The sequence below is a fragment of the Pholcus phalangioides genome, unplaced genomic scaffold (assembly GCF_987345545.1).
Source record: "Pholcus phalangioides strain wild (caught in Gottingen) unplaced genomic scaffold, Ppha-v1.0 ptg000031l_1, whole genome shotgun sequence".
Lineage (NCBI taxonomy): Eukaryota > Metazoa > Arthropoda > Arachnida > Araneae > Pholcidae > Pholcus > Pholcus phalangioides.
The window spans coordinates 4,552,158-4,575,778 of record NW_028301621.1 but is presented as its reverse complement, the minus strand read 5'-3'; the positions used below and the strand labels follow the sequence as shown (position 1 = coordinate 4,575,778).

Below are 23,621 nucleotides of genomic sequence, written 5' to 3'. Positions count from 1 at the left end.
ATATGCAAATGAAGATTATTCTGTTATTATAGCTTGTGCGGTGATTTGTGCCGTGTGATGCGCATGCGTCCAGCGTTCTTTAAAATAGTTGATTTTTGTTATGTTATCGCTCAAATTGTTCTGTTTGATTTGTTCATCAATAGTTTGTTCCGGCTGGTCCTTGATATTTTAGTTAAATGTTAAATTAAAAATTAATTAAGTTATACTTCCATCGCCTGACTCGCTTAGTCTGATCTTGTGTTTGATGAGTTTTAAACCTCAAGTTTTATGATAGCGCAGACCGTTGTTGATCCGTCTAAAAGCGGTGACACATTTTATGGGGAACCGTACAGATTGGTGACCCGTGTATGGATTTTTTTTTTCCCGTCGAACATCTCTTCTGATCTGCTGAATGTCATTATTGCTCTGAGTGTTTCTGTACCACCGGCGATCTTGGCGGGGTATTCGAATTTGGGAAGTATCAAAATTTTAACCATTTTATTTTCAGCCTTCCACTCTGGATCCTCCGGCTACTGGTGTATTTGTGTATTTTGTGTCTCTTTACAAATTTTAGAATTTTATCGCTGATATTTTTGTATATATATTTTTTGCTGCATTTGTATATTGCAATGTGTGACAACGATTCTCAAACTGGTGTATTGCCTGCTGATGTAGGCAAAATCTCATTGCATTTGCCATCGTTTTGGTCAGAAAACCCAGAACTGTATTTTGCTCAGATTGAGGCAAATTTCAGTTTGTCTGGAATTGTAACTAAAAGTACTAAATATTGCAGTTTAATTGCAGTGTTAGATCAACATGTTTGTTTTAACATTTATATCCGATTTAGTAAAAACCCTGATCGTGATGAACCATACACTGTAGTAAAAAATAAACTGCTTAAGGAATTTCGGGTGTCTGAATCGAAAAGAATAAGAACGTTGCTTAGTGATTTATCTCTTGACGATTCTAAGCCGTCTGCGTTGCTTCGCCGAATGAGAGACCTGGCTGAAGATAATTTTTCTGATGAAGTATTAAAATCAATTTGGCTTTCTCATTTACCGGGCTCTGTTCGGTCAATTTTATCTGTTTCGGGTGAGAGGTTGATCGACCTTTCTGCTTTGGCTGATAAAATTTTCGATGTCATGAATTTTCAGTCTGCTGCTTGTGCAGAGGTGGTTGGTAGAGAATCACTCGATGGCCAGATTTCGAAGTTGACTGACGAGCTTAATGATTTGAAGAATCAAGTAAAATTTTTGGTTGAAAATTCTCGGGAAAAATTTGATGGGTCTTCTCACATACGCAGACGAAGTGGCGCAGCCGAATTTTGTTCAGATAATCCTAGTAAACGTATGTGTTGGTATGATAAGAAATTTGCTGAAAAAGCAAATAAATGTATTCCTCCTTGCAGTTATTTAAACTAGTAGCCCTGGCTATGGACTTGGTGGATCTTAGCGAAGCAGGAAATTTTTTTTAGCCACCGTTTATTTGTCAAAGATTTGAAGTCAAAATTGCAATTTTTTATTGACAGTGGTTCAGATGTGAGCATTTTACCCAGCTCATTTAAAGGCTGTCGGTTGCCAGCATCCTATGTTTTAACCGCTGCTAATGGTACCAACATATGGACATATGGTTCTAAATTTATGCAGGTCGATTTTGGCTTTGGAAGACACTTGAATTTTCATTTCATAATAGCGGATGTATCAAAGCCTATACTGGGCGCGGATTTTTTACAGAAATTTGGTTTAATTGTAGATATTAAAAATAGAAAGCTCATAGATATCGTGACAAAATTGGAATATAAAGGGTTGATTTTGTCAACGTTGGTACCTGCCATAAAAACTGTTTCTGGTGGTGGTAGGTATCACGATTTGATTCAACAGTTTCAGGATATCACCAAGGTTAATCCTTGTCCTTCCGATGTCAAGCATGAAACAGTTCATCATATACAGGGGTGGGAACTCTGCGCCAATTGCGCCGCACTGCGCCAAAACGAATATCTTGCGCCATCCTGCTCCAATAGCGTATTTTCGCATTTTTCTGCGCCAAATAGCGAATTTCGCTTCAGTATGCCCGGAATTTCGGAAAGGACGCCAAAAGTTTTTTTGTTCCTGCTAGCCGCGAAACGTTTCTTTACGAAAAGAGCGTGTTTTATTCCACTATACTTAAACTATCGGCCCCTGATCGGGCTTTCCATTGCGAAATCCCGATATTGTCCGTGATCGTGGAACTGAAGATGGTTTGCAGTGCCTTTCAGCTTTAAAGTGCAAATTCGAGTGTTTCCGTTTAAAAAAAAAAGTCGTCACTGGAAGCAGCAGAAATTACTGTAGTCGATTGTCATTGTGTTAAATCCCGATGTTTCGTGAAAAAAATTGTCATTCCGGGAGTAAAAAGCACATGTTCACCGAATTACGAATGTTAGTTTAGAAACTTTGCCGAATAACGAGTGTTAAATCGCCAATGGTGCCGAATAACGAGCGTTAAATCGTCAATCTCGCCAAATAACGAGTGTCAGATCGCCAATCTCGCCAAATAACGAGTGTCAGATCGCCAATCTCGCCAGATAATGAGTGCTGAATCGCCAAACATCGAGTTGATACTTCCGAAATTTTCTCCCATTTTGCAACAATTTCTTTCAGTATAAAAAAATTAAAAACTTATAAAAATTTTTTTTAGCTCATTTGAAGTGCTGCTGTTCAAGGCAGCAAATAGTGCCCTCAGTAAGCAAAAATCATCCTAAATAGACGGGTGCAAAAAATTTTATGACAGCCGCTCTTTCAAACAAGGTGTCAAAAGACTAAAACACCAAAAACAAAAATCAAGCTGATGAAGAGATGTTTCATAGCAAAAGACAGTGCAGTTTTATTTTGAAAAGGGTTGAGGGTTAACGAAAATATTCTTGTTAATTTCACTGCTCCAATTTATAAATATCTGCTCCGAATCCCACATTTTGCTGTTCCAAAATTGCTCCAAATCCAGAATTTGCTGCTCCAAAATTGCTCCAAATCCAGAATTTGCTGCTCCAAAATTGCTCCAAATCCAGAATTTGCTGCTCCAAAACTGCTCCGAATCCTGAATTTTGCTGCTCCAAAGCTGCTCCGAATCCTGAATTTTGCTGCTCCAAAGCTGCTCCGAAATGGACTTAGTCACTTCCCACCCCTGCATATAGTTACCGTGGGTCCACCTGTAACATCTAAAGTGCGCAGATTGCACCCTGCTCAATTGAAAGCTGCCAAGGCAGAGTTTGCGTATATGTTACAACATGGCATTTGCAGACAGTCTAAAAGCCCATGAGCTAGTCCTCTGCACATGGTGCCTAAGGGCGATTGTGACTGGTGCCCCACTGGTGACTATAGGAAACTTAATGCTATAACTAAACCCGACAAATACCCACTCCCTAATATCCAAGATTTCTTCCATAACTTGCATAAAAAAAAATATTTTCGGTAAAATTGATTTGGTTAGGGCCTTTAATCAAATTCCGGTTGCTCAATCGGATATCGAAAAAACAGCAGTGATTACACCATTTGGGTTGTTTGAATTTATGTTTCTCCCATTTGGTTTGTGTAACGCCCCTCAAACCTTCCAACGGTTTATAAATGAAGTGCTTTTTGATTTGGATTTTGTATTTCCTTATCTGGATGACGTTTTGATTGCCAGTTGTGACGAGGACAAGCACTATAACCATTTAAAATTAGTTTTCGAAAGATTACGGAAGTTTGGTTTAACCATCAATACAACAAAATGTGTTTTTGGCGTGCATGAAATCTCATTTTTGGGACACCTCGTCAGTTCTTCTGGTTGTAAACCTCTTCCGGATAAGATTCAAGTTATTGAAAATTATTCTTTGCCTAAAAATGTTAAAGATTTAAGACGTTTTTTGGGTTGTATAAATTTTTATAGAAGATTTGTACCGAAAGCTGCTGAATTGCATGCTCCATTGAATGCTTTATTAATAGGTTCTAGAAAGGACAATAGCATTATTAACTGGACTTCTGAATTGACTGATTCTTTTCAAAAATGTAAGGACAGTATTGTCAATATCACTCAGCTGTCTCATCCCGAGCCCGATTGTGAATTGGCGTTATTTACGGATGCCAGTGTCACTGTTGCTGGTGCATTGCATAAAAAAACTGAAGGGTGTATTTGCCTTTAGGATTTTCCTCAAAGAAATTAAATAACGCACAGCATAAATATTCAGCATACGATAAAGAGCTGTTGGCAATTTATTTGTCTGTTATTCATTTTAGATATATGTTGGAAGGTCGTATATTTTATATATTTACTGATCATAGAGCCTTGACATATGCTTTTTCCCCAAAATTTGAAAAGTGTTCTCCATGACGTTTACGTCATTTGGAATTTATTTCTCAGTTCACAACAGATATCAGATACATTTCTGGTTCAAAAAATTTTGTAGCTGATGCTTTGTCAAGGTCGATGAAATTATAAAACCTGTGATAATTGATTACAATTCGTTAGCAGCAGAGCAGCTGGATGATCCAGAGTTAAAGGAATTATTGAAGAACCCTGATTTTAATAATTTGGAACTTAAGCAGGTAAAATTTCCACATTTTAATTCCGTAGTATATTGTGATGTTTCATTGCCAAAAATTAGGTTTTTGGCCCTAAATTTTCATGAAAATATTTTTTATTCTGTTCATGGTTTGGCTCATTCTGGAACTCGTTCCACCTAGAAACAAATTTGTGCTGGTTATGTCTGGCCTTTAATGCGTAAGTATATAACCGCATGGTGTCGCTCGTGTCTTTCTTGCCAGAAGGCGAAAATCCAGCAACACACATTGGCTCTTTAGGTCAAATAGCCATGCCTAACTCTAGGTTTCATACCATACATTTGGATTTTATTGGCCCTTTGCCAATATTCAATGGGTTAAGATTTGCCATGACCATAATTGACCACTTCACTAGGTGGTTGGAAGTTGTTCTGTTAGCAGACATCACTGCTGAAACCATCTCGCGAGCATTTTTATTTAATTGGGTTGCTAGATTCGGTGCCCCTGTCAAAATTATCTGCGATCAAGGTCGACAGCTGGAATCTAACACTTTCAAGGAATTGGCCAAGTCACTTGGAGCGGAGATATGCAGGACTAGTGCCTACAACCCGAAAGCAAACGGGATGGTTGAAAGAACTCATTGTGTATCGAAAGCTTCTCTTAAATGTAACCCATCACATTCTTGGGTTGACTGTTTGCCACTAGTGCTAATGGGGTTGCGGACTGCTATCAGAGAACATACGTCGTCCGAAATGGTGTACGGTCAAAATATACGCCTTCCAGGTGAATTTTTCTGCCCTGCTGAACAAGATCTATCTCAACCAGAATTTCTTCAGAAATTTTGATCGGCGTTGAAGCTGCTACGACCGGTACAAAGTACTGCACACGGACATAGGGTGGTGTTTATTCCGAAAGCACTAAATTTGTGTACACATGTTTTTGTTAGACACGATGCTGTAAGGAAACCATTACAACCGCCTTATGATGGTCCATATCTAATTGTGCGGCGTAAGCCGAAAATTTTTCTTTTGCAGATGAATTCTTTAACGAAATGGGTTTCAATAGATCGTCTCAAGCCTGCTCATCTTCCGATCGATGGTCTGGATTCTTCAAAGGATTCAGCATTGCTGTCAAGGTCAGATGTTGCTTCTCCGTCGGAACCATATAAACTGATCCAGCATCGCCCTCAGGTGCCTCGTGCCTCTCACACAGAACCGAAGTATCCTCAAAGTGAGAAATCATCTGAACATACCATCCAGTCTCCCGTGAACCTGCCAGCACCTTACATCATTCGCTCAGGAAGATCCGTTTGATTTCAGATCCAGGGGCTTCTTCGCTGAGGAAGGGGGTCCTTTGACGATTCTGACAGCACCAACATCAAGGACAAGTGATTTTCGTCAACATTCGGTCTGATTGCCAATTTTTCGCTCAGGTCCCCATGGCCACCTCGCTGAGGAAGGGGGTCCTGTGGCGGATATGCAAATGAAGATTATTCCGTCATCATAGCTTGTGCGGTGATTTGTGCCGTGTCATGCGCATGCGTCCAGCGTTCTTTAAAATAGTTGATTTTTGTTATGTTATCGCTCAAATTGTTCTGTTTGATTTGTTCATCAATAGTTTGTTCCGGCTGGTCCGTGATATTTTAGTTAAATGTTAAATTAAAAATTAATTAAGTTATACTTCCATCGCCTGACTTGCTTAGTCTGATCGTGTGTTTGATGAATTTTAAACCTCGAGTTTTATGATAGCACAGACCATTGTTGATCCGGCTAAAAGCGGTGACACATTTTATGTGGAACCGTACAGTATATATGTTAAGCATTTAAAAAGTAACAACAATTGATATCAGCACAACAGATATATTCAACACATATTAGTCATCTCCTGTTGAACATCAAAAATATTTTCATAAGAGCTGCATGAATGACAGCAATCCCATTTTTTTTAATCATTCCCAGAATGCAGCCAGAGATAGCTAACTTGTCAAATGCTATGCGCTCAAACGTGAACTCATCTGGAGCAAACAATTGTGAATCATTGCCAGAGCCTGTCACTACTTCTTCGTAATATTGACTGATACTTTGAGGGGAAAGGAAAATTTGTCAAATAACAACACGTTTTGGGCGGACCACCCTCGCTCGAAAGTGGATGAAAATAATCAAGTACCACCTAACCATTTTCAGCGATCCAACGTCGTAACTGGGGCTGATAGACGTAATGAATTCAGTGGGAATGTCTATGACATCGCAGGTGCGTGTAGTGCAGACGATTCTCAGACGTCTGTTGCTGGTGAACAGATTTGCTCCAGAGTCATCTATCTCTGACGTACGTCGCAAACTGCAGGACACGCAACTGGAGTATGACTGCGTTAAGCTGAATACAAAGAACTCAAATAACTATGCATCTTTTGTACTAACTGTCAATCCTCAATAGCGGAAGCAAATCTTGCGTAGGAGGAGCATACAAGTTCTGGTATGGAAGACATATTCTTGCCACTTGGCATCTATATCCATGGAAAAAGCAATCCCTTCTAGCCGTTGGTATTCTGATTTGGAAGCGATGCCTACATAGGTTAACTCGCCTGTCTATGATCTCAAAGAAAGGTTCTCTCTATGGTAGATAAACAATTTGATGGACTAGCTTGTAGCACATCTCCAGATCTGCAGCGATTCTGATTCTATGCTATTCCAGCGAGTGTAAACCCAGAAATTGAAGTCTCTGGCAATGAGATAGGCTGCTCGTGCCAGGTATTCGTTTAGTAAACGACTTCTGTGGCTTTTCGAGGAGCTTCATATCCTTGATTTTGTAAGGATCCATATTTGCAAACAGAACTCCGGAGTCATGCGAATGTACACACAGAAAGCATATGACGACATATGTGCATCACACTTACGGTGTGCCGTACATAACATATATGAAATTCTATTAGCTTGACAGACTATGCCATGGTAATGATCAGTGAAATCTAGAATGCGGCTTATTGCAATACCTAAATCCATGCATGTATCCAATTGCTGTAATGTTTCATTACCTAATTGGTAATATTCAGGATCGGTGCATCTACCTAAATGCATTGATCCACTTTTTGATGATGAAATAGGTAGTTTATACTGACAACTCCATTGGAAAAGTTGGAGCACTGTCAATAGTAATTGGGATTCATTGAGTGATCCATTCCACTGGCCATCTGGTATGCACGTCAGAGAGTTTTTTGGTATTCCCAGATATCTTCTGGAGGATCCGGCTGGAGATTGTACTATAAAGGAAGCATCAGCCGGTCAGAGGGACAACTCTAATCAGCTATGACTGTACGGACAAGAGTCATTGTCAATTTCTTCAACAAATGAACACGCATCCGATTCTAAATCTATGTAATTCTAGGGTTACAGGTATATTCACGAACCCCAGAAGTATTGAGAATAAAATTGACGATTTGCATTGCTACATTCAGTCATATGAGGTTGCCATTCTGTGTATAGCAGAGACTTGGTTACATCAGTCAATCTCGTCTTGATATGTCTACCAGGATACAATATTTCCGATACGACAGAGAAACTACTGCGGGAGGAGGTGTATGCATTATTATTTGAAGCAGCCTGAAACCTAAGCTGTTGAACGTGCATAATGGAAATCAAGATGTTGAGATAATATCGGTGGATATAAAAAGCGGCAATAGGAAGTGCATGCTTATTACGGCGTACGTTCCACCAAATAAAGCATGTAATTTAGATCATTAGTCTGAGTTTTGGAGAGAACTAAGGCATTACTGCACTGTATGCTTTCCAGTGATTTTGATCGGGGACTTCAACATGCGGGGAATTGATTGGATAAACAAGAGATTCTCATCTGAATTGGAGTCACAGTTCATATCAATATCAGCAGAACTAGGCCTTGTTCAGTTGGTTGATTTCCCACTAAAAGGGAAAACTTCTTAGATCTTCTGTTTGCTACCAATTTTTTAGTGGTCTATGATGTATATGTACTTCCATCCTTCTGCAACAGCGATAATCCACCGCACTTGCAGATACACTTCTCGTATATTAACACAGGATTAGATTTTCAATCAACACTAAACTATCACAATGCAGATTATCCACGATTATCAACTATTGTAAAAGATTTGCAGAATCAAGTACTGGCTGGAACTATCTCAGCTGCTGATGCTTCGCCAGCTCTATTTCTGCGGTCTCGCGAACATGTCAATCCCCGTCAAATGAGATTTAGAGAAAAAGACAAGGTTTTACGAATGTTAAACAATAGGAAATTGCATGCTTGGCATACCTAGTCAAACCATTAAAGAACAATACAAGGTCATGGCTAGGAACTATGCAAATTACGTCCAAGAGAAAGAGTTTACATCTCAACCTCTGTAAAAATCAAAATCGGGACTTTTTCCACAGCAGGCTTTGTGTATCCAGGGACATACCAATGCTAACTGTGAATGGTACCACGATAACGGAAGATTATGAGAAAGCAAACGTTTTTGCGGACATATTTTCTTGTTCCTATAATTTCAGTTCCAGTTACGACCATTGTTATCATCGCCTTATGGATGATCATCTCTTCTTTCGTGACATGTTCAACACTCAGACGATAAAAGGCATTATTGCTTTTTTTCCTGGTCGATCATCTATGGGTCCTGATGGAATACCCAGTTGTTTCTACAATCGTATTTTAGACTCGATATCTTCTCTGCTTAGCTCCATCTTCACATCCTTCTATGACTACGGATCTATTCCATGCTCATGGAAAACTGCAGTTATTAGTCCAATTTATAAGAATAAAAGCTCCAGGGCAGATCCGAATAATTATCGCCCGGTATCATTAACCGATATATCCTGCAAAATTTTCGAGAGATGCATCGTCAATCAGTTACTTCCATTTGCAGACAAGATTGGCTTAATCCCCTCAGTTCGGTTCGGCTTCATTCCTGGCCGCTTCTTACCAATACAGCAGTTGATTTGTCATGATATATGGGAGAATGCTATAGACTATGGACAAGAGATTGATGTAATTTACGTCAATTTCCAAAACGCATTTGATAAAGTAGACAGATTGTTACTACTGAGGAAGCTAGCTTGCATGGGGGTTCCGGATAAAGTTGTGAGGATAATTCAAGAACTGCTATCAGGCAGAGTTCATCAGGTTCGCATAGCCAGCATGATGTTTAAAGAATGTCAGGTGCCAAGCGGAGTCATCCAGGGATCGGTGTTAGGCCCGATCTTATTTACTTTGTACACTTACGATATTACTCAATCTGTGTCACCCATCTCTTTCGCTGAAGACATTAAGTTATTCTCTCCAGTGGAAAACACTAGGGGCCTAAGAACTGCATGCCAACAACTTTTCCAGTGGAGTTGTCAGTATAAGCTACCTATTTCATCATCAAAAAGTGAATCAATGCATTTAGGTAGATGCACCGATTCTGAATATTATCAACTAGGTAATGAAACGTTACAGCAATTGGATACATGCATGGATTTAGGTATTGCAATGAGCTGCATTCTGGATTTCACTGATCATTATCATGGCATAGTCTGCAAAGCTAATAGAATTTCATATATGTTATGTACGGCATACCGTAAGTGTGATGCGCATACGTTGTCATATGCTTTCTATGTGTATGTTTGCCTGACTCTGGAGTTCTGTTCGCAAATATGGAGCCCTTACAAAATCAAGGATATGAAGCTCCTCGAAAAGCCACAGAAGTCGTTTACTAAACGAATACCTGGCACGAGCAGCCTATCTTATTGCCAGAGACTTCAATTTCTGGGTTTACACTCGCTGGAATAGCATAGAATCAGAATCGCTGCAGATCTGGAGATGTGCTACAAGCTAGTCCACCAAATTGTTTATCTACCATCGAGAGAACCTTTCTTTGAGATCATAGACAGGCGAGTTAACCTATGTAGGCATCGCTTCCAAATCAGAATACCAACGGCTAGAAGGGATTGCTTTTTCCATGGATATAGATGCCATGTGGCAAGAATATGTCTTCCATCAGAACTTGTATGCTCCTCCTACGCAAGATTTGCTTCCGCTATTGAGGATTTCGACCTGACTCCGTGTGCGAAGTGCTTCCCGTTCTATTTTTTTCCCCTTCCAGTATAAGTGCATTTCATGCCTTCTGTGGTTATTGTAAATAAATAAATAAATAAAATTAATCATTTGAATTTTAACACTTTTCTATAAATCTTTTCAACATGAAGGTTAAATTTAAAATTATTTTATTCAATAATAAATGAATTTAATCTAAGTATGAATTTAAACCAAAAACGTTTTTTTCCACCAAACCTGATGTGACACCTTTCATTAACATTTCTATTTCATGAATTTATTTAATCCTTGAATTTTAAAATTTATTAAATGTTTTTGAATTATTGCATCAACTCATGAAACTTTACTTAGCGAATACTGTAATAAATATAAAAGAAAGATAAAATATATATAACTTCAAATTTTTTTTGTTAAGCATGAATTTTTATATCAAGTCAAAATGTACAAATATAATTAACTAGCTATAATACCTGGCTTTGCTGGGGTACAAAAATGGGAAAGAAAATATGTTGTGAACTTGTATACTTACAAAAATGAAAGAAAATTTTATAATTACAAGAATGAGAGTAAAAACATTCGTGAACTTGCACAATATAAAAAATTAGAGAAAAGCATGCTACAAACTTGTATAACAACAAAAAGGAAAGAAAAAATATTTTGCAAACTTGCATAATTACAAAATTGAGAGCTAAAACATGCTATACAAATACAAATACAACGCCACAACAGGCAAAATGCCCAACGAGGTGGCTGATAAAAAGATGCCCATAAAAATATGGTTGTCATATGTTTCAAAAATACAGCAACCCAATTAAAAATGCAATTAACACAAATTACAAACAATATATACACATGGTAAAATATTATACAATGCCCATAAAGAATACTTATGGTTGTCTTATTCTAAGAATGAATAGCTTCTCGATTTACCCCAACATGTTTATCGTATTTCTTTTTAAACGTGTCAATTGTGTTACAATTTACTACCTCCGGGGGTAAGCTATTCCATTTATTAACAACCCTATTGGAGAAAAATTCCCTGCGACACCATAACCTTGCATTGTCCCTCACCAATCGATACTGGTGTCCCCTTGTAAAAGCAGTCGATTGGCGGTGTACTAAAAGTTCATGGTCCATCCTATCCATCCCATTGAAAATTTTGAACACTTCGATCATATCTCCTCGACACCTGCGTTCATCCAATGTAAACATATTCAAAAAATGAAGTCTTTCTTCATAACTCAAGCCCTGTGTGCCAATAAGGACATGCGTAGCTCTTCTCTGCACCCCTTCAACCAAGTCTATGTCCCTCTGTAGGTATGGTCTCCAAAACCTTACAGCATACTCCAGTCCAGGACGAACTAAGCCTCGAAAAAGCGGAAGAATGACTTTAGGAGAACGCGAAGAGACCTTTTTGAAAATGAGACCAAGCATTCTATTCGATTTTTTGACAACCGCTGAACAATGTTGAGAAAACTTAAGTCGCTCGTCAATGAGAATTCCCAAATCGGTGACTCTAGTTGCATCCGGGATAGTGACACCATTCAACTCGTAAGAGAACCGTGGGTTGTTCGAACCAAAATGAGCGACCATGCACTTATCTACGCTAAACGTCATGCTCCATTCATTTGCCCATGCTGCAATCTTGTTTAAGTTGTTCTGGAGCAACTCCCTATCGCTTTCATTCCCGATTACCCCCATTAGCTTCACATCATCTGCGAATTTGCTAGTAATCCCATCGATACCCTGATCGAGTTTGTCGATAAAAAGTGAAAAAAGTATGGGGCCAAGGACACTTCCCTGAGGAACTCCACTTGTGACGTCTGTCCAACCAGAGAATTCCCCGTTCACCATAACTCGTTGCGACCTATCTCTCAACCACGATTCTATCCAATTCAGCAAGCTGCCCCCTATTCCAATCTCGTGTAAACGCTTCAAGAGTTTGCCATGTTGGACCCGATCGAATGCCTTCTGGAAATCAAGGTAAACAACGTCGACATTTTTGCTCTTACCCAAAGCCTTAGTCACGTAATCATAGAAGCAAAGGAGGTTAGTTACACATGACTTCCCCTTCCTGAACCCATGCTGATTATCCGACAATACATTATTCTCGTCTATCCACTTCACAAACTGCCTTTTGATGATAATTTCCAAAATTTTCGAGAGGGAGCTCGTCAAACTCACTGGACGATAATTAGACACCACTTCTCTACTACCCTTCTTAAATATCGGAACAACGTTAGCCAGTTTCCAATCTCTCGGGACGATACCCTCAGCAACACTACTCCTGTATATCTGTGCGACTGGCCCCAACAATTCATTAGCACCTTCCCTGAGAACCCTGGGATAGATATCATCTGGTCCTGGTGCTTTGCTTGCACATACATTTCTTAGAAGATTTAGGACCTCCACGTCTTCCACTTGAATATCGTTGAGCGTTTTATTACCCCATGCAACACCCGTATATCGAATATCATTATCTCCATTAAAAACCGACGCGAAAAAGTCATTGAAAGCACTACACATGCCTACATTGCTCTCTACTTTTGAGCCTCCTATCGAGAGGGGGCCAACTGTCCCCTTACATCCATTATTGACGTATCGAAAAAATGATTTTGGGTCAGAGCCAATGTTATCTGCCAACCTAGATTCAACTTGCTTTTTACTATCCCTTATCGCTTTCTTCAACAGTCTTCTTTTATCAGTAAACAATGATAGGTCACCTCGTCCACTTTTATACTCTCTGAATGCTCTTTTCTTTTCAAGATAAAGGTTCCGCACGCTATCCGTGAACCATAGAGGGTGTGATGTACAAACACGCTTTTTTCGAACAAAGGGTATGACGTCGTGCTATGAACTTGTATAACAACAAAAAAGAAAGAAAAAATATTTTGCGAACTTGCATAATTAAAAAATTGAGAGCTAACAAAAATGAGATTAAGAAAAACATGTTGCGAACTTGCATAATTACAAAAATAGATAAGAGAACATGTTTCGAACTTGCATAATTACAAAAATAGATAAGGGAACATGTTGCGTACTTGCATAATTGCCAAAATGGTAAAGAAATGCAAATTTGTATAATTGCAAAAATGTGGGAGAAAACATGTTGCGAACTTGCATAATTACAAAAATGCGGGAGAAAACATGGTGCAAACTTGCATAATTACAAAAATGCAGGAGAAAACATGGTGCAAACTTGCATAATTACAAAAATTGAAGCGTGTTGCGAATTTAGAAACTATCATTCTAAAGCTTTATGATAAGCAATGTTTTTAATCTTTCCTTCCGGAGCAAATACATATAAGTTTTCAGGTGCTCCCACCCTGGAGCAAGCTGGCCATGGGAAAAACATGGATTTTCCAGGTTGATACCTGCGACTTTGAGAGATTGTCCTTGAGCTTTATTGATGGTAATGGCAAAGGCAAGTCTTACCGGGAATTGCAATCGTTTGAAATCAAAAGGCAAATCAGTTGGTATCATAGGAATTCGTGGAATGAACACGTCTTCACCTTTACCAGTTCCAGTCAATATTGTCGCTTCTATGATGTTGACCATAAGTTTCTTGCCTGGCTCCATTACACAGTTTCGGAGGATCCAGATTTCTCAGAAGCATAATTGGAGCTCCGACTTTTAAAACCAGTCTATGAGGTGGTAATCCGGGTGGTTCTAAAGAGTTGAGGAATTCTGTTGGGTAATTGGTGGCTTGATCATTTTCAACGACAGTGTCGAAAGATCCATAAACAACGTCAGGGTCAGGAAGCTTGCTTTGTATTATCATGTTTATTGCATTAACATTGTGATTTCTAGGTGACAAAATTGCTCGTTCGCATAGCCATTCAGAGTTTTCAAAATTTTCACGGATGTTGGGAAAAACTTTGTTGACAACTTCCTGGAGCGACGGTAACAGCTGACAAAAATCGGGGGGAAAAGAAATTAGCATGGTGGTCAGATCCGTCGGAACATTGTCATTGCCAAGACACAGCAATTCATGAGAGAACTTTTTGCATGGACGTATTTCTCTGCAAATAATCTCTCTTATTTATCTTCAGTGAACTTTTTAGTGTACTTCCAAAGATGGGATGCTTTGAGACATGCGTTCAGTTGGTCCGCTGGTGTTGAACGTGGGATGACAGGGAGAGTTCAACGAAAAGCTCCTGCAAGAATACAGCTCCTTTCATTATACTCGAGTTTCCTCTAATATCCTGCATGGTTCTGTCAAGTGCTTCAAGAGACTTTTTGTGAGCCATTGTGCACTCATCCCAAAAAATGATCTTGCATGCCTGGAGTACTTTGGCTTGACCAGTATGCTTGCTGATGTTACAGACAGGAGTTTCAGGAAACGTCATATTCAGAGGCAATTTGAGAGCTGAGTGTGCAGTTCGTCCTCCATCAAGTAACGTTGAAGCAATTCCAGAGGAAGCCACGGCGACAGCAATATCACCATCTTTACGTATCTCGGCCAAAAGCAAGTTGATGAGGAATGTTTTTCCTGTACCTCCTGGTGCATCCAGAAAAAAAATTTCACCTTTTCCATCAGTAACAGAATGAAAAATAGTACTGTATGCGTTGTTCTTGATTCATAAGGGGCTTGTTGTCAGAAACATACATTTCCAAATGGCTTTTACTGTAGCTCGTTTCTCTCAGTAAATCTCTATCGAGGGCATCAGACATGTTTTGCAAAGGTGCATCGAGACCAAGCTGAGTGAGAGTTTTTCCATTCATGGCTAAACATACATTTTCAAGCAATACCAAACTTTTATCGAAAATGTCTGATGTGAAGTTCAAGCCCAAGCCTGGACACGCTCTTCTTGTTTGCATGAGAATATCTTCACTCAGATTGGTTTTGTGCTTTTTCCACAGATCTTTGGGATTTGATGAGCTGCAAATTGTCAGTATGATTGCAAAAAGCCTTCGCAATTGAGCAAGAAAGGACGTGAGTGAGCTTCAGATAATGTCATCTCCCAATGCTTGTCATCTTCGAGCAAACTTTGCTTCTGACATGCTTCCCTGAATGTTCGACACACTTCTCCCTCAAAAGTTCTCAAATGTGTGAAAGATGTCGGACCTCGGACAGTATGGAGCAATAATCTTAGATAATAACACTCTGCATTGTTTGGATGAACTGTGTAGACGCGTCCTAATGTGTCTGTTGCTCGAACATCATATCCTGGGACTGGATAACTTTTTTCCCTCTTGCTGAACATTTTTCTCGATGTGTCCCATGAGTAATATTTGGAAACTTCTGAGTACAGCAACGTTTTTGCGAATAGATCTTGTTGACACAAAAAGAAAAAGGCTGTCAATGTTGTGTTCGGCGGTTGTACAGCTTTCTCTCATGCATTTTTATCAGTGAAATAGATTCGTTGCCCATTTTCTAGGTGAACACTGAGATGCACAACTGGTGGATAACGATCATGAATTGGAAAATTTAGAATCCTCCATATTGCTTCATTACTGCTGATATACCTTCCCATTTGATATCTTGTGATCTAATTTGTCCTACTTCCATCAGCTAACTCAAAAACGGCCATGTAACTGCCCTTGCTGACATATTTACAAACGTATTTGATGGATTTCACAGAGTTGCAGTATTCAACATTTATATGAACATCTTCGAAAGCAATGGAGTATATGGTACGACCCATTTGTTGTCCACTTCAATCTTATTATAACTGTTGTTAACTTTCAATTTGATATTTGCCGTATATCCACCGTCTCCAGGTTTTCGCCTTCTGTACAGAGGATAGCCATCATCTCTTGTTTCCCTTTCCTGCCTCAGTTGTCGGGATATTTTTTTGAGCATTTTCCATTCTTCATGCATGGTGCATTGGGATTAATTGCTCCACATGGTCCATGAATCATATTCTTCATAATGACTTCAAACAGCAGTGGTCTTTCAATCTTTTCTTGAATCGGAGAGTTCTGCTGATATAACGCTGTCGATCTGAGTTGAACGAATCGTATCTTTGAGCCATATTAGTATATGAGCATGTGGAAGTCCTCTTTTTTGCCATTCGACTGAATACAACCAACAGCGACTTTCCCCATAAACTCTTGGTTATTGCGTCAATAAACTTTGTCAGTTTTTCTTTAAAAACTCTCGCGGTCAAATCATGTCGATCACTTGGCACTTGACCGACCATAAGTTCTTCTTTAACCTCGGGCCAAGCAGGATTACAAGTGAAAGTGATGAATAGATCTGGATGGCCATATGATCGAACATAAGACATAGCATCTTGAGCATACTCGTGCATATGCCGCGGACTTCCGGTAAACGTAACCGGTAAAATAACTGCTTGGCCGATGTCTGATACATTTCCATCGCTAGCTACGGCATCTCTCAAGTAAATGTAGTCATCCACTCGCAGTTTCTTTTGGTTCAACCTTATGAAAAGAAGGCACTTGCTCTCAATATCAATGACGAATTGAAGGAAAAGTTGGCGACATTTTAAAATGTGGTTTGAACACTGATCTCTCATCATTATTCTATATGCATAGAAAGCATTAGCAGATATTTTTTTATTGGTTGATAACCCTGTGTTGGGATCAGTTTGCTTAAGATTGAAGTGATATCCATCTTCCCCTTGCCAAGACAGCAATGGATACTGAAGGGCATCATATGAGCGATGCGTTTCCGAAATTCATTGCAGAGCATTATTTCGTTTGTGAATGACTATGTCCCGGCCACGAATTCATTTTGCGAGAATTTTTGCATGGACGTATTTCCTGCATTCGCACTGGGAATTCATTCCCAACCACAATTCTTGCCACCTCATTAATGGTGGGAGAATTAAAACCTTGCTCATGTTCACCCGTAGGTTTCTTGTCCGCTCGTAATACGATCTTATATTCATCAAAAGTCATTTTTTCCAATGCAGTTTTGAACAAAATAACTAAATTGTTATTAGTATGAAGAAGTCTCTGCAAATTTAGTGCTATATCTTTTCTCATTCCTGAAATATTATCGCAGCGTTGATTGGCTTCGATTTCCTCATTGCCCATAAAATACACTTGTAGAAATTTTGGGCTTTCTTCAGTTTTGGAAAGAAGAGATCCAGCTTTGTGATAAATTTGCCCTTGAATTTTGAAAGTTGGCATGAAACCTGTTTCTTTTACAGTTGCTGTTGTGCCAAAAGATGTCATTTGGAAGCATGAATTTTACTTTCTTATATTTTGCAAGAAATGCTTTGATTCTGATGTTGTACCCGACACATAAGAGGTTCATTTAATGGCAATATTTTCACTTTTCCATTTGAACAACACATTCCCGGTGATTCAGTTTTGAATTTCTTAACTTGACAATAATTACATTTCTAATTTATTTTTCCAATTACTACTTTAGGATGGTACTGATAATTGCAGTTTGGATTATGACTGAATGCTGCCAATTTCAAGTCAGATGCTGTTTCTTTTGACCGGCCATGATTATTACGATCTCTTTCTAATCGATCTCGACACTGCTGAGCTGTTTCTTCTACTCTAGCTGCTGCTGTTCTTGTCCGATCCTGCTCTAGCCCAATCACTCGATGATCTGTTGTTTCTTCTTCTCTAGCTACTGCGGTTCTTGTCCGATCCTGCTCCAGCCGGCTCTCTCGATCGGCCGTTTCTTCTTCTCTAGCTACTGCGGCTCTTGTCCGATCCTGCTCAAGTCGGCTCAATCGTTGATCCATCGTTTCTTCTCCTCTAGCTGCAGCGGTTCTTGTTTTATTTTTTTCAAGTCGAATTCTGTGTCTGTTCGTTGTTTCCACAGCTCTTGCTGCTACAGTTCTTCTTTTGTTTTCTTCTCGTCGACAGTGGCGTTGGTGAAAGTTTTCGGCGGCTCTCAGTACTTCAACTCTTCTTTGGTTTTCACAAAGTTGTGATTCCTGATTTTGCAGCGACTCCGATTTCCTGGATAATATGATTTTTTCTTGTTTTTGGATTGATAAATCCTATCGCTTTTCGTTTTTTGGGGGGCATTTTGGTTACACAATAGCACTAAATAAGAATCATTTGGAATTATTGTAAACACAAAAAAAAATCAAGTGTTTAGATAGATATACTGCATCACTTCTCAATACAGAGATATTTTCCTATGATACTGATTTGGCCTTTGTAACAGCTTGGACTATCATTTCTCCTAGCAATAATACCAGATGCTACACTGTTTTCTCCATGAACTGGTATCATTAAAGAAGTGGCAAACCATTATAAAGGCATATGCATATCTGAAACGCATAGCTAGGGAACCATGGTAACCAAAGTAAACATTGCGAAGTGATTTTTGAGGCCCAAAAACCATTGTTGCCCTACGGTTTTTTGCCCATTTGGGGCATTTGCCCTGCTCTGGCGAAATTTTAAAGTAGGCTATTGTTTAAGTCAGGTCCCATTTGGTATATATGCAAAATTTGACGACGATCAATCTGAAATTGTAGATTTGTATAGAGAACGTACACACACACACACAAAATCAATTTTATATATATAGATGTAGTCATGTAAGTACAAGTGTGTTTTGTGACTCAAATGTATTAACTGTCAAAATAATGTTTATACTTCTATAGTCATTTACTTAATATATTAATAGGATTAAATGGAAAAATAAATTAGAAAATTCATGCTGGGCATCCAAAAGAAAGTGTTTGAAAAATTATATAATTACAAAAAAAAAAATCAAATTAAATTTAAATGATTTTTTGTGATAAGGTTTAAATTTGTTTCGGTCATAATCTGCATTTTTTTTGTGAGCATATTTAGTGTAAATATCATTTGTATGAATTGAAAATTTGCAATATAAATTAGCAATATTGCTTGAATGGTTAGCATTTAGAGACGTCATTCGTGGTGTTAGAAAATATTTTTTTTTTTCAAAAAGTTTTTGGCATATGTACATGAAATGTTTCATGGTCAACAAGGATGTAAAAGCAATAAACAAAAAATAATAATTCTGCGATGATGGTTTTCATTTCAGTATCTAGTTGAATGATTTGAAATAGGAGCGACCCAGTCTTATTTCGATGAGTTTTGTGTTGCGAGCCAGAATAAATATATTAACAGTCAAAAAACCATAATTTTTTTTTTGCCCAGTCTTTTACTTCATATATTTAGGAGAAATTTAAAATAAAAGTTGTTTTGGTAACTGCTGTGCCTCTCTGGTCCAAAAATATGTTAGAAAAATTGTATTTTTTCTCACAAAAAATTCCATAAAAACAAAGTTAACATAATTTTTTTTGCATATAAATTTAAAATGTAAGTGTATGTATGAATTATTTTTATTCATATTTTGTATGTTTTTGTGAACATTTTAGTGAAAATTTCACTTGAATATATTGAAAATTCAGAAAGTTATGATTTATTTTCTCAAACAATGCCTCTTCAAAATCGAGCCTCGGAAAAGTCATCTTCGTCATTTTTGGATAAATTTCAACATTTTTTTCTCAAAAAGTTTTATACTTATGCAATTAATATTTCACATGGTCAGTGAGGATGGTTGAATGCAACAAATAAAAAAGATTATCGAAACCTGTGACCATGGGTGTCATTTTGGCATTTTGCTGGGTGATCTGAAATACTTTCCAAAAACAGTTATTGAAGCCATTTCATGATTCGTGAGGTATATAATGTGGAAAAAACATCAACGGGTGCTAGTTTCGATTCTCCAGGGCCCACCCTTACTACACACAAGACCTTTTTGCAGGATGGAATAATTATCAATAATTTGTTATACAGAACAACCACCTTCTTTTATAACCAGAACAATAAATATGTTTTTATTTTTTTATTTCTATTGCTGGAATTGCTGGGTCTGTTAAGGCTATGTATCCCAAAGATAGCTCTTCAAGTTTGTGTGTCCAGTTGAACTTTCATAAGTCGAGTATCTATCTTTCAAAGCAATATAAATTCTTAGTGCAACGGTTGTGGCTGCACTGGGTCCACACAGTGAACAACAGGAGTCGAAGCACTTGGGAAAATGAAATAAATAAATTTCTGACCACGAGAGGTCATGACGATGGCGCTCCACTGTGGAGCCGAAACACGTCGCCCAGTCGACCCATTAAAATTTTATTTGTCTTAAAATTAAGCGTGTCAATTTTTTGTATAAATTAAAACCAGACAAGGTTGAATTTTTGTGATAATAAATATTAATTGTATTTGCAGTTTGCAATGATGAAATACTGCAGCCAAGCTTCAATTGTGGAAATGTTCATTAAATCTGAATATAATAGAGCAAATTCGTGAATACTATTCAATAAATTCAAGAAATTGACATGGCTCAGAAATTTTCAAAATCAACAAATGGTATGATTGTATAAATATGAATTTACAAAATTAGAGGTACAAATTTTATTATTCACAAACTTGCTGTGGTTATAAAATCACAATGAACTTGAAGCATTCATATCTCATTTCACACATCTTCATTTCTTCAAATGTAAAATCTAGTTGAACATTTTGTCGAGAAAAAAATTTAAGAATGTTAAACATTGAAAAGTTAGAACTTGTGTACTTCATTTTCCTGTGAATAATCTGAGTTATACATTGAGAAATCTGAATTATATACCAGACTTTCACCGTGCAGATTATATACCATTATATTACCTACCTATTTTTTTATATCCCGCTTATGGCGTTCCAACTTCATTTTCCAACTTTGTAAAAACATTTTTTCCTTTGCTGATAACACTCATTGAGATTTACTGTTTTCCCCATGTACGTTTTGTCACGGTTTTTTTTTTAATGTTATAAGTGGAATTCACTTTATTTTACAAATAAATTTTCATTTATAAAAAAAAATTAAATACTTTCTCACAAAGATTTGAGATGATATATAGATGTGAGTAGAAAAATAATTTTTTTCCCATGAAAACATGACAAAGAACCAACAATTCAAGATTGCATTATTGATAAATAGAATTTGCATACACAGATTATATACATATGCAAATTTAAAACAAAATACATTTTTGAAAAAAAAATTCTCATACCTTTAATAAATATGATCACTTCCCATGGCTAACATAGAATAAAACTTAACTAATCATTATTTTTATGTTTACAATAAAAAAAATTCTTTAAATTCAAATAAATTAAGCACATAAAAAAAATACCGCAATTTAACATTAGAGTTTCAATTTAAGAAGTCTCGCTTCTCCCTCTGGTCGATCAGCATATATTGCTACTGACAGCGTTCATCCAAATGTTGGCAAGTCTGGGTTTGTTTACATTGGTTGTTCGTGTTTTGTGAAAAAATACAACTGTGATGTTTTTTCTGTTATTAAATTTCAACTTTGTTCTTTGAATTTTTTCATAAATTAAATATTTCAATAGAAATGAGTAAGGATAAAATATGTCTTATCCAGTCTTTTCCATTTTCAGAGTTTTTTCGAGGTTGTGTCAACTACTGGAGAAGTAAAAGTAGCTAGCAGATTGGATAGAGAATTGGCAGCAATTGTTACACTGAAAGTATTAGTTGTAGATGCCAGTGCTACAGCTCCACAAACTGGAACAGGTAGATAATTTCACTTGATAGGCATATATAGTGTTTTCAGTTATTGTTCTTGTCTTATTACTATTACAGTGGTGGTGGCAATGTCTTAACACATGGGCCCACCTGGACACAGTCTAGGGGCCTCAGGAGAAGAGGGGGTCTAGCAAAAATGAGATCCAGTTGAAATTTTCTAGAATTTGCAAGCTAGGCCCTCAGAAAATCCACTTGGCCTGGGGGCCCATGATGTTCTTTAGACGGCCCTGGGTGGTGGCTCATGGTTGGATATTCTGGGGAAGGGGGTGGAAAACTCTGAAACAGAATTTCATTCTAAGATAACAGTAGTCAGGGTGTCTATCTTCACGGGAAAGTCACGAAAGTCCTGAAAAAGTCACAAAATTTTAGTGAAGGTCACAGATCTTTTTGATTCTCCAGAGATAGTTTTTTTTTTATGTTTTTCCCCTAAAATCTAAGCTTTGTAAAAACCGTGCCATTCAATATTTCTTTTTTTCTCTCTCAGGTTCTATTCATTCTTCCTCCCCCCCCCCGGAGGGATGGATGGGTAAGTCACAACAGAAAAGTACTGCCAATATGTAGCCACCCTATATTGGGGCAGACATTATATGGGTGAAGCAAAAAAGCTATTTAGACTGGATGAACAAAAAACTTTTCTTCCTTTGCTTGTCTGGACCTTTCAACATCTGTAACATCACCCCCTAAGGCAATGTTCACAGGATCATGTGATAATTTCTAGAGGAGGAGGGAGGGGGGACTGTAATAGACCACAGCAGTAGGGAGTCGTCCTGGAAGCAATTTTTCCATAGAAAGGACATGACCCCACATCGTGGAGCAGGGCTGTTGGATATTTGGAGGGTTCACAAGTTAGAGTTTTCACTAGGATGGTGGGGGGGGGGGGGGCTCTGTAGTAATTTCATAGCATAAAAAACAAAGATTTTGATTGTCCTGTCCATGTGGGGGGACAGGTGAAAGAGCACCAATTTTTTCCCCCGCGAAAGAATTTGGTGGATGGCTTCTAGCTGTGTTGACCGATGTTGGATGCGGATGGAGAGATGTGGCCACGGGAGAGTCATTGTGAGAGGTGGTAAGGTGGTGGTTGAGGAGCGTCATCTTCAGATGTGTGGCCCCTGGTGGATCAGTGTTGACCGACGTTGGTTAGAGAGAGGAGGCCTCGGGAGGCTGTCATGAGAGGTGGTGGCCCAGGGGCATCGTCTTCTATGATCTGGCAGGGTAGAGGGTGACGTTCCTTACTTTGGAAAACATTGCATGTCCCCCATGTTCTAGCGAGAACGAAATGACAGAAATGCGTGTCTGAACAAATAGGCGTACAGTTATTCAAAATGTTGGGGGGGGGCTCAGTTTCAATATAACGAAACCTCGTTTATATACGACGCTTCGTATAAATGAAGTTTAGGCGCTCATACAGGTCAAAACGACGTATAAATGCGAAAATCGTTTCACTGAAATTTTTTGAAAATGACCCTTCTCCTCCAGCCATAGCCCTTTTTTAAAGAATTTAATGGTTTTAATTCAAAATCATTGGTTTCAATTTCTGTGGGAAAAAAATTGTTGTTGGCTGTGTTGTGGAT

General features: G+C 38.2%; 1 protein-coding gene across 3 annotated transcripts in view; it reads left to right on the top strand.

Moving 5' to 3' along the window:
• Cad87A (cadherin 87A) overlaps nt 1-23,621 on the top strand; it is a 672,761-nt gene that overhangs the window by 327,943 nt on the left and 321,197 nt on the right. For all 3 annotated transcript variants that reach the window (XM_089252829.1, XM_089252827.1, XM_089252828.1), the window contains one exon: nt 21,906-22,038. In XM_089252829.1, coding sequence (XP_089108955.1) covers nt 21,906-22,038 — 133 coding nt within the window. The remainder of the gene's footprint in view (nt 1-21,905; nt 22,039-23,621) is intronic.